A 12,674-nucleotide genomic window follows, 5' to 3' on the forward strand; every position below is an offset into this window, starting at 1 on the left:
GCTGAAGTGCCTAAAATCCACACACACAAAAGGTAGAAAATTTCCCCCTGGCCCCTGGAAAAGGTCCCCTGATCCCTGCAACAGGTCCCCTGACCCCCAGAAATGACCCTGTGACCCCAGAAATGACCCCCTGAATCCCCCCAAATTGGCCTGAACCCCCCAAATCATCCCAAACCCCCCAAAATTGCCCCATGTCCCCGTAAATGACCCCCTGACCATGGATTGACCCTGTGACCCCAGAAATTGGCCAAAAAATGTTTTGAATGCCACCAACCATGAATACTCAAGTCGCAATTGGCAAGGGGGTGTGTGACAGTTTGCCAGTCGCAGATACTCAGATCCACGGTTGGCAAACCAGCACTTGGCAAGGGATTAAGAATGAATAGCTTGACCTTCAGCACTGACCAAATCTCCTCAAATCAATAGATTTCTAAAACAAAAATTACAGAATCTTTTTGTCATTTTTATTATATATAAACACGTTGGCTGATACCAGACAAATGAAATGCCTGTGCAAACATGCTGCACTAGTGCAAGGCTGTTGTGCTAAGTCTGGAGCTTGCATTCCAGACTAGTGTTGAACTAGCACAAACGTGTGCACTTGTGCAGCAAGGTGCACAACCTGTGGCACATGTCATATGTTTTTCAGGGAACTTCTGCACAATGGCACAAGAGTGCAGTTTCAAACATTCTCATGACTCTGTGCAGCTATAATTTTCTTGCACTAGCGCAACGTTCTTCATTGCACAAGCTCTTTGATGGTCTGGATGTCAGCCAATATAGAATATTACTGTACCCAAGGCTCAGTATTCCATATTCTCAACATCAAAATGTCTGTCTCTCATATCCAGTACAGTATAACCTTTCCCAGTATCTATTGACTCAACAAGTTCTGCCTTGCTGGTAGTCAGAAAATGCTCACCAAGCAAATTTGATTTAACCATTCCCCAGTCTTCTTCTACTTTTATCTCTGAGCAGATGTTTCCTGAAATGTTCTCTGACAGGGAACAACTCAGGAGATCTTTTGCATCATAAACATTGTTGCCATACTTCACTGCAGGAGATTTGTAAGCTTCATAGGACATCTTAGTAGTTGTAGTTATAACAGTTTGCAAAGCTGGAACTTCCAGAGGAGAATGACTACTATATCTGCTAGCATATTCTTCACTATAATGATGAGGATGATTTGTGTTGGCTTGACTCAGCCCATAGCCAGTCCTTTCCCCATAGCTAGTTTCCCTTAAGGGCTGTTGCAATCCATGAGGTTTATGGATGCCATCAAAGCTCTTTTCATAGGCATTTAGTGAATTTATGCAATATTGAAGTCCATTTAACATTACATGATCAGGATCCACTGGAATCTCCATCAGATCTTTGTGGAACGTTGGGTGCGAGCTGGAACCAATACAACTAGTAAACGCACATTCATAGCCACAACTTGGCTTAGGTGTATAGATTTGAGGAGTTGAGTACTTCTGGAGTGGTGATACCACATCCCCTTGAAATCTGGCTGTGTCACCAGCAACTTTGTAAGGTTCAGTATTTTGAAACAAATGGGGAGGCTGAGCTAGGAGTGGTAAATTGGCATCTGTAATTAGATTGAATTGTTCTGGTCTTTCTTCACATGTGAGGCGATGAAGGTAATGAAAGTGGTTGCCATTCTCATTACATGTTCCTGTCTAAAGATAACATCAGTTAATTAATTTATTAAGGTTTGGGAAGCAATTGCTCAATGCTACATATGCAATGCTGTAGATAAATTGACATTTCAGTTGTTGCTGACTGAAGTTTAAACTCATTTTGTTCAGCTCTTTATCTTGGTTTTTCAAATACTTCCTTCCAAATATCAGAAACGGCTCGAAGAGGCATCAGAAGGGAAGCCTGGGATTGGTACTAAAGTTTTATACCATAATCTTGAATTCTCCATGATAATTATTAGCTATTTATTTCAAACACTTACAAATTCCTTTTCCACTGAGAGTCTAAAGAGCAATCAATGGCCATTCCATATGTCCAAAACACAGTGGATAGATTTCCAAATTAGATGGAGATGTGTTAACCAACACATTGAATAGATTTCCAAATTAGATGGAGATGTGAAGTTAACCTCTTCTTTTGAAACATGCATTCTCGAAGTCAGTACATGCATGCTTACACACCAATTCATTGATTCATCATGATTACTCAGTATTTGATTATGTGCAGTTGAATGCATGAACAGACTCAATCAGAAACCATAGTACCTTGGTTTGATCTATTATGCTTCATTCACACATGCAAGTCAGCACCTGATGCTACAGTCGTGAAGTGATGAGCATGCAGGTGTGAACCAGTTCTAAGAGCTACTTGACATTACTGCATTCCTACAAACAATCAGCTTGTACACCATTGCATGGAGAAAGGGTGGTGTGAATTTAACTGTGTGCACAATGAGCTGGAAGCGATTATTATGATTGTAGTTGCACTTTTTCTAGCAGTCACAATTGCCAGGATGGTTGTCAGCTCACCAGTGTACACTACCTTTTTCTCCACATGGTACTCACATAAATAATTGTGTGGAAAGATTCAGCCCAAGGCTTTTCTTACTAAAATTGTGTTGTGCTTATCTATGTTACTGAATAAATTGAATAATCTTCAGTTTTTCCACATTTGTCTCCTTCATACTATGCACAATACTGAGAATGCAAGTCCTTGGTAAAGACCACTCTTGCTATAAGGGTGATCATAGGCTGCAATACTATTAGTTTATTTTACATTTATACATAGATGCATGTATGATTAATGTAGTGGGACTCATTAAGATTTACTTGCCATATTTCACAGCAATGTTTCTGATGACACTGCCCATCTATACTTGCCTGAAAGTCCAGAAGCCTTTTTTTCTGGGACAAGTGAGAGGGTGGTGTTTGCTTTTTAAGTGCGCTTCTTCTGGCTTCTGTCTCTGATTTACTCTCTGGTCTAGGATGGTCATGGATTCCCTTGGCCTGCAGTTGTATTGACACATGAACAATTTGCTTATTTATAAAAGTAAATGAGCATGAGGTGAGGCATCCCACCCAGTTCATTAATAAGTTAAGCCTGAACACTCCAACTTAAGTTAGATTGGCTTATAACCAAAGAACCTAGCTTAGATAGTTCAAGGTTTATAGCTGTATACTGTTGAAAGCCAGTTGGTGCCCACATGTTCTACTGCCGTATGAGGTGGAAGAAGGACTGAGTGATCACAGGCTAGAGAATAGCAGACTTTTCCTGCAACGGAGCACAGACTTAGGGGGGGGGGGGAACGGAGTGAATTTTGCTTCTCTTCCCTCCCTCCAAAAGCCCTTTTTGCTGCCAGAAATTTCTCCCTAAAAGTCACACTCCAAAAATGAAAATTTAAAAATGTTTGAAAGCAACAAAACAGAACAAGGAAACTGTTCTGACAAGACACTCCCAACCTTTCATTTCACTTTCCTGAGGCCTATCATTGCCATATTCTGTCCCTTCCTCACCAATATAACATGTGATATTTCAGATCTGATGCAACATTTTTGTCACAGGTTCCACTTGTGCAATATATTGAAGAACCAGCTAAGTAACACAGGCTTCAGTCTAACCAATACACATCATTGTGCAACACTATTGATTGTGACATAATCTGACTTCTACAAGCTGCTTATGAATGCAGTATAAAGAAAGGAGTAAGTTTGAGCATGTAAGAAAAACCATGTACCTGTACACTAAAAAAACCCTTTTGAAATGTTACCCACATTTTCTCTTCTCTTAATGAAAATGTACTTCCAATAGTAATTCATGTTATGTTGTATGCATGCATGATGGTGCATGTTCTATTGTTCTTCCATAAAATTCAAAGAACTCAGTACAATAAGAGGAAATATAAAATGCATTTATACATTACCTGGAAAAATATTGCTTTGCCTTCGTGCCTCCAGAAGTTGGTTACTGGATAGCCGCTATGGCCCCGGCAAGGAATTAATTCAAGGGCTGAACTGCAGTTTGGACAGTGTTTTTCTGCAAGGCATAGTGAGATATTATAGCAGATTCTGCCTTTTCATGATCACCTGACAGTGAATCAGATTCAAGAACACTTCGTTTGAACCCGAGAACTGCGAACAGTGTGTTCTACTCATGGAATGTGCTTTCCTGACCCCTCCTCCCTGCCGCAGCCCTCCGTGTCCCCCCAAAGAGCTGTCCTGAGGGCCCTCAGGAGTGGCGAAGGTAGAGGGCCCTCAGGAATGCTGTGGGATATGGCACTGGAGGGAGAGTCAAGGGAAATGGACAAGCCTTTTTGCTCCTGAAAATATCTCTGGTTCTACCCAGAGAATGCATAAGAAATTTAAAGCAAAACTGAGCAAACAATTTACAGTGCAGATTCTGAACAGCTGAATAAGGAAATTAGAACCTCAGCATTACAAATCTCTTTGGAATGGATGTTGTTCATAACACAAAAACATGTATAAGTTTGATACTTTTCTCCAACCCAAATGATCTGTAAAACTGAACCCTCTACTAGCTTATCTGTTCAGTACAGTACAGTATTCACTGGAATGCCCACTAGTTCATGGCATACCAACCCTTTCCACTCCAGCAACAAACACTACTTTCTCCTACTATAGACTGAGAAAACCAAATTCTTCATACAGGGCAGTGGGGCTGGGGGAAGCAGATCAAAAGTTTATTTTGCCAAGAAACGTGTCTGAAGAGTGGAGTATAACAACTGCTGTATCTTAGGTTTAAGATTATTACAATCCTATTGTTACGCCTGGACCAGGGACAGGAGTCACTGTAATATATTATTAGACTTTCAAAGGAAGTCAGTTCCAACACAACGTTTGGCGCTCACCGGATAAAAGTCACCCTATAAGCACAAACACATGGGGAAAGTGCATTGAGAATGGTTATGCATGCAGTGTTTCTAAAGATGGTACTGGAAGCATATCCTAGATTCCTGATAGGTGCTACTCAAAGATTAAAGATTTTTGTTGGATCTTTTTCATAGATTTATCCCTGGGAAAGTGATGTGAATTCCAGTATAGCTTATCACTCCCGTGAATGCAGTTATAGGATCACTTCATGAACCATCCAAAAGCTAGCTCAAACACTGAGCATTACTTTGTAAGATGTCTGTTGTATCCTGTCTAGTAATCTTTTGTGTTTTATTGTTTGGATGTTTGTCTCACTGGGGATTCAATAGAGAATGGGGGGGGGGCAAATTTAAAAAAAAGGGAGGGAAGGAAGGAGGAGAAAATGGAATTGCTTCTGAATAAAGTTTTAGCTAAACCAGAATAAGATTTCTTCATGTTTACAAGGGAAGCAGTTATAAAAATGTCTTGGTGTGCAATGAGCCCTGAGGTTCACTTCCTAGTTCCTGCCTGAGGCTTATATATTGAAGATTTCACTTTTAAATGCCAAGTTGAACTTCAACAGACCTGGGTTGAGATTTGAAATGGCTTAGGCAGATTTCCCTTTTACTGAAATTGCTGCTAGAAAGGAACACCTACTAGAATGACATACTGTATGGTTCCCAAATGAGATCAGATTAGTACAGCCATTTGTTGGCTTCTCTCACTGCACTGATTTCTCTTACTCTGTTGCTTTTGGCGAGCCTTATCACATATAGCAGGCCGGAGCTGCAGTTTGGTCCCATCTGGCAAGGTGCAGTTTCTGGCACACACCACCACACCAAGGCAGGACTTCTTAAGGATTTGGCAGTTGTGGTTGTTGGTGTTGCGCATGGCCCAGCCACTAAGATGCCGCTGGGCATTTTTATCCTCGTTGGAATAGATGAACCGTAAATAACCATCAGGCCACTCCTGGAAAGAATCCAAGTGCTTGGGCTCCTGGGTCAGTGGAAGAAGAAACATAAAGGATAGATAACATTACCTTTATATCCTGCCCTTTCTCCAGGAGCAACATACATGATTCTCCTCCTCCCCCACAACCCACACCCTTTCATCCTCACAACAATCCTTTGTAAGTCGGTTTGGCAGAGAGAGAGAGTGACTGGCTCAAGGTCACCAGTGAGTTTCATGGCTGAGTGAGGATTTGAACCCAGGCCTTCCTAGTCATAGTCACTCTTAGCAATGCAACACATTGAGGCTGTTCACACAGGCAGCCCTACCCAGGCTTGGGCAGTCCTACCTGGGTAGAGCTGCTCCTGTGAACAGCCTCAATGTGTTGCATTGCTAAGAGTGACTATGACTAGGAAGGCCTGGGTTCAAATCCTGGTGCTGCCTTCCTGGGCAGCCTGGGATCTTTACCTGTCCTTTTGCCTGGGTAAAAGGCTCTGAACATACCCTGTTACCCAGGTACAGGGTCATGTGTATGCTCAGGCTACAGACAAAGAGCTGGGTGCCTAGAGCGTCTGGCTTGAGAGGAAATCCCTCAAAGCACCACACTCCTCACACAGTTCGTTTGGGGATACCTGGAACCTGGTCTTCATTTTCCCGGCCTCTGGGGGAATCTGCACTGCTCAGAGCAGCGCGGATCATGTGGGCATGCAAGCCACATACCACACAGAAGATGACCTGGGGGGGAATGTAAGTTCAACCCTGCCTCCCCCTGCCCATCCTCCCCACACCAGTGATGGTTGTGAGCTATGAATATAGTATCTCATCAAGACAAAAATGGGTCAATCCCACCTTTCTAAAAAGGGCCAAAATTAATATGCAAGCCATATCAATAATGGAAATAACAGAAGCAATAAATCAAATCAAAGCTAATAAGGCGCCAGGCCCCAATGGGTTACCAGCTTCGTACTACAAATCTTTTAAAGATCAAATATTACAGCCTTTACAATGGACAATGAATGATATTTTGCAAAGAGGAATTATGCCGGAGTCTTGGAAGTATGCCAATATTGCAGTAATTCCAAAACCGGATCAAGATTTAACGCAAGTCAAGAACTACAGGCCAATCTCACTCTTAAATAATGATTATAAACTTTTTGCTGCCATTTTGGCAAGGAGAATGAAGGTTGTATTGAGACTTTATATTCATGAAGACCAAGCAGGCTTTTTGCCAAAATGGCAATTAAGAGACATTGTGAGAACAGTCTTGAATGTACTGGAGTATTACGAAAAACATAATGATAAACAGATAACTATGATCTTTCTGGATGCAGAGAAAGCATTTGATAATGTCTCCTGGCAGTTTATGTCGAGGATACTGGATGTAATGGGAGTTCGAAATAATTTTATTAGGGCTATTAAGACAATATATTCAGAGCAATATGCTAAAATTATTATAAATGGGGAACTATTAGATAATTGTAAAATACAAAAAGGAACTAGACAAGGCTGTCCACTCTCTCCATTACTTTTTATATTAGTACTGGAAGTACTTTGTAGAAGTATTAGAGAAGATGATCAAATACAAGGCCCAAAAGTATAAACTTAGAGCCTTTGTGGATGATGTAGTGTTCTTTCTAGAAAATCCATTAGAGAAGATCGGAAGACTCTTGGAAAAAATACAACAATTTGGCCAACTGGCTGGGTTTTATATAAATAAGATTAAAATGAAGGTGTTGACAAAAAATATGGATCAGAAATCTAAAGACAGACTTTTTGAAATAAGTGAGCTGAAAGTCGAGAAGAAAATTAAATACTTGGGCATCTGGTTGACAAACAAAAACTCTTTGTTGTTTTCAAATAATTATATTAAAATATGGAATACTGTAGAAACTGACTTGCAAAGATGGACTAGAATGAACTTATCTTTAATGGGAAGAATTTCAGTTGTGAAGATGAATGTTTTACCTAAAATGCTCTTTCTTTTTCAGACTATCCCTGTAATCAAAACCTTAACTTGTTTCAAGCAATGGCAAAAGGACTTAACCAAATTTGTTTGGCAAGGGAAAAGACCAAGAATTAAATTTAAAAATTTAACAGATGCTAAAGAAAGAGGTGGTCCTACCCTGCCAGATTTAAGGTTGTATTTTGATGCTGTTTGTTTGACATGGTTAAAAGAATGGATAACATTAAGAAATCCCAGAATACTTGATCTGGAAGGATTTGATAGAAGGTTTGGATGGCATTCATATCTGTGGTATGATAAAACTAAAGTGCATAAAGATTTTCTTAACAACTATGTGAGAAGGAGTCTAATGAGAGTGTGGGTAAAATATAAAAAATGGTTGGAATCTAAAACTCCATTGTGGCTATCTCCAATTGAAGCTTTAGCATGTAAAGAGATTAATATGCAACCTCATTGGGGTACCTATAGGGATTTGTTATGTTTCCAAGAAAAGGGCTGTAAGTTAGAAAACTGAACTGAAGTACAAAATCTGGTTAGTAACTGGTTTCACTACCATCAGTTAAATGAAATTTATAAGGATCTTAAAGTTGGATTTGAGGATCAAATGTCGAGATTTGAGAAGGAGCTGTGTGAAAATGATGAAAAATTACCAGTTTCTAAGATGTATAAGCTGCTGCTTCTGGAGGAGACAAGAGATGAAGTGGTTAAAACAACTATGATAAAATGGGCTCAAGATCTGGGTCACAATATAGATATGGCAGCTTGGGAAAAATTATGGAAAATGGACTTAAAGTTTACCGCATGTTATACCTTAAAAGAAAATTATTATAAGATGATGTACAGGTGGTATTTGACACCCAAAAAATTAGCATTAATGTATAAAAATGTTCCAAACAAATGCTAGAAATGTGGACACTGTGAAGGAACTTTTTTTCATATGTGGTGGTCTTGCGGGAAGGCAAAGGCTTTCTGGGATATGATATATAATGAGTTGAAGAAAATTTTTAAAATGACATTTCCTAAGAAACCAGAATCCTTCCTGCTGGGAATAACGCAAGGAAAGTTTTCCAGAAGGAATTTAACAATCTTTACGTATGCAACCAAGAATAGTATATGCACAGAAATGGAAGAACAATGAAATGCCCTCAAAAGAAGATTGGCTGATAAAAACTTTGGAATATGCTGAGATGGCAAAACTTACAGTACTGATAAGGGATGAAAATCTGGAATGTTTTAAAAAAGATTGGAAACCATTCTTACTATACTTAAAGAACTATTTCTCTAACATTGATTTTTCAGCAGGGTTTGAAATTTAGTAATAATAGCAGGTTGAGTAGAGTAAAATCGAGTTTGTAAGGTATAGGATATATGTTTTGAATTACTATAGCAATGGTTGAATTGTATAATTAGTGATTCGCACAGATTGGTGAGCTGGAAGTCAACATTTGTTTAATTGGAGATTGTTAAGATATTGTAAAAACCAATAAAATTTTAAAAGCAAAAAAAAAAAAAAAATGCAAGCCCACACTTGTAAAAATGAGTTAATTAACGGTGCAGTGCAGGAGTTCCCCACACAAATGGGAGCTCCAGTGTACACATGTACTCCTACAGTGTGCCAGTCATGTTCCTGTTAACGTATGATCGGGACAACTCCATATATTCGTGCCAACTGAGTGCTAAAACTCTGCCTGAGACTCTATTGGAAATACATTTCACTGAAATCAGCTGAAGTAGGGTTGTGCAAATGTCATGAGACTAATGTTGTTTCCTTGTAAAACAACATTATTAGTGACACACAACACAACACAATTGTCCCATTTTGTAAACTCTCTTTTTAAAGGGTTTTTTAAAAAAAATAAATCTTGTTGGCTGTGCACCTACTGTGTCCCCACTTAACTCCACGGCTGGAACATGCATCCAAAACTACTAAGTGGCAAAGAACAGCAACATTATTTCCCACCCCCACATATACTGGCCTGCCATTAAGTGAATTTTCTTCCTTGTTTTTCATTACTTGGGTAGCAGATCTCCAGCCAAGTGGAGGATAATAAAGAAAACCTCTGTTTCTTCTCTCTCTCTAACCATTACATAAAAATTAGATATTGTGCTTGTTCTTCTTGGATTGAATTTCCAGGAATGTCATATACATTGTTTATCATAGTTGGGGTTTGCTTTGTCTGTGTGCAAAGGTCATCAGAAAATTGTGCCTCAGAATTAAACGTAGTATTCTCATCACTCCATCCCTTTCTTCCAAACTTCCTTTCTTGCCCCATACCTGTGGCAACTTGGGGTCATTTATGTCCCAGGTCAACGTCATCCCATAGGAACAGATGTAGTCTGAATCCTCAAAGGGACCTTCTGACATATTCACCATGGACCTAGAAGAACAGGGTGACAACAATGAATAGAAAGGGGAAGCAGGAATGTCCCCTATAACCTTTTTCTAACTCTCCAATTGAAAATTGAGATGCACTCCCTACAGAAATAGAGTCTCCCCATCTCTAACAGCTTTTAAAAGGGCTGTGAAGGCACATTTATTCATCCACATTTATTCATCATTTATTCATTTTGATTAGATTTATAGAATCTGACTGCTTTAAATTGGTTTAATGTTTGAATGTATGTATGTATGAATGAATAAACGAATGAATAACTTTATTATGGTCAAAGACCAAGAATACAGTAACCAATATATTTATGCTATTTTATTGTAAACCATCCAGCGATGCAAGTTTGAGGTGGTATATAATTATGCTAGCTAGCTAGCTAAATTAATTAATAACTTGCATATATACCCCATGTTTCCTCTAAAGAGCTTAGGATGGCACACAAAATTCCCCCTCCCTATTTTATTCTCACAACAACGTTGTGAGGTAGGTTATGTTCAGAGGATAGAACTTGCCCAAGATCACCCAGTGAGCTTCATGGGTGAGCAGGGATTTGAACTTCATGTCTCCCCAGTCTAACACTCTAACCACTACACCATACTGGCTTCACTTTGGGTTGTCAAAAAAAAACAAAATCTCAGTTAAAGAATTTCAGAATAATTGTCATTTTCTTATCAATGGATTATTTCTGAATGTTAGTACTGCATGCCTGGATCTTTGTAAAAAACATAGAACCAGTTCTAGTGTAAGAAACTGTGTTTTTTTAAAAGTTGAATCCTGTAGAGGATGTTTTTGAATTGTTAATGTGAGTGTAAATAATTGAAAATAGGAAGTCAGAACTGATCTTCCATGTAATTTTTTTTCCAGGTCCCATGACCTAAGGCACATCTGCATTGCAGCTGCCCGTGCTTCTAGTTTGGTGCTACAAAGCATGATGATGTTGAATTAACACATACATACATGCAAAAAAGCATGTAAGGAAAAGCATGACACTCTTCCAGGAAGATTGTATGGCAATCATGCATGCATGTTTTTTGTGCTGGGGAGCTTAAGGCCAATTGTACCTTTCCATCATGTGTGTGCTCAATGACAAACACCATGAGAAACACCATGCTTATTCCTATACAAAACTGCTTTCAGTAAAGGAAAAGTATAACATGGGAAGCAGCCCACAAGCTGTTCCTCCATGGTTCATGGACAGAGAAGGATAACACATGTGCATAACACATTAAATTTTCCCAGGGGCCAGTCTCAGGAATGATCTAGTGTCCAACATAGGAACATAGGAAGCTGCCATATACTGAGTCAGATTATTGGTCCATCTAGCTCAGTATTGTCTACACAGACTGGCAGCGGCTTCTCCAAGGTTGCAGGCAGGAATCTCTCTCAGCCCTATCTTGGACTTGGAGAAGCCAGGGAGGGAACTTTCAAATCTGTCCTAAGGTATAAGATCACACTATTACTGTGAATTCAGCTTACAGTATTTTAAGCTGTACAGTGTCTTGGAACTTTCTTTCTTTCTTTCGGGTTTCCCAGTCTTCTAGGAACAATGAGCAGCAAACAGTTTAATCTGCCATCCTCATCATTAGTTATTGCACATTATCTCAATTATCCTAGATCAGTATCTACTTTACAGAACAAATAGACAGTACTGTATCTGCATTACAGAACAGATGGGTGGTGGTGGTTGAGGCTGAGTTCATGGCTGAGGTGAGATGTGAACCAAGGACTTTTAGCCTTCCAGTTCCCATTCTTACATTGTACCAGTTCTCAGTGGCATCCTTTGGACTAATTATCCCAACATCTCACTTTTAAAGGATCACAGAATTTTAGAGTTGGAGGGCACCTCAGAGGCCTTCTAGTCCAGCCCCTGGCTGGCTGCTGGATACTGCTGCGGCCTCACTAACAAGTGACTGCCAGGTTCTGTAGATCCACATCTACCGCCGTGGCAAAGAGAAAGCAAAGAGAAAGGGAGGGAGGGGAGGTAATGAAAAAGGCTCAGGGAAAGGCAAGGGGCAGAAAAGAAGCCCCTGGCTTCCCATTAGTACTTGCCTTGAACAGGATAGTCCAGCTCCTCTCCTTCCTCTGCTCTCTGACTCTGTCCGCTGCCTGCGGTGCTGAAATAAAGCTCAAGTTCTTTTCCTCTGGAGCTCATCTTCTGATTTGCTCAGGCTGGGAAGGGGATATTTTCTCTCCCCGACCTTCACCCTCCCACATACCTGATCTCCAAGGTGTTAAAAGCACGTGGGTGGTGACTCCTCCCCTTTAGTCAGAACAGACACCTGGAAAATCAAAAACAGTCAAGGGGGTGTTGATCCCCAACGCAGCAAAGACGCAGGTGTTTATTCGGGGGCGGGGCTGCGGTTCTAACGCTTCCTTGGGAGTGAGCTTTCCTGGAGTAATTTGGACTTGCTTTACAATAAATAAATTCCAATAGTCTTTGGTTTAACCCAGCTGCACGCTAGCCAAGGCACAGGACAGGTAATCCAGAAGTGTTTACACGAGAGGAAACAGGATGCAGACATGAGCCGA

At 40.1% G+C, this 12,674-nt stretch overlaps 1 protein-coding gene across 1 annotated transcript; it reads right to left on the reverse strand.

Annotated features, from left to right (window-relative positions):
- Positions 1–204: 204 nt before the first annotated feature.
- GCM2 (glial cells missing transcription factor 2) lies at positions 205–12,314 on the reverse strand. Its single transcript, XM_053249376.1, has 6 exons — positions 12,195–12,314; positions 10,031–10,133; positions 5,588–5,840; positions 3,899–4,011; positions 2,859–2,984; positions 205–1,679 (listed from the first exon to the last, which is right to left on the reverse strand). The coding sequence occupies exons 2-6, from the start codon at positions 10,127–10,129 to the stop codon at positions 804–806; spliced, it is 1,467 nt and encodes a 488-aa protein (XP_053105351.1). The 5' UTR covers positions 10,130–10,133; positions 12,195–12,314; the 3' UTR covers positions 205–803.
- Between the last annotated feature and the right edge of the window lie 360 nt (positions 12,315–12,674).

Source organism: Hemicordylus capensis, chromosome 4, assembly GCF_027244095.1.
Source record: "Hemicordylus capensis ecotype Gifberg chromosome 4, rHemCap1.1.pri, whole genome shotgun sequence".
Taxonomy (NCBI): domain Eukaryota; kingdom Metazoa; phylum Chordata; class Lepidosauria; order Squamata; family Cordylidae; genus Hemicordylus; species Hemicordylus capensis.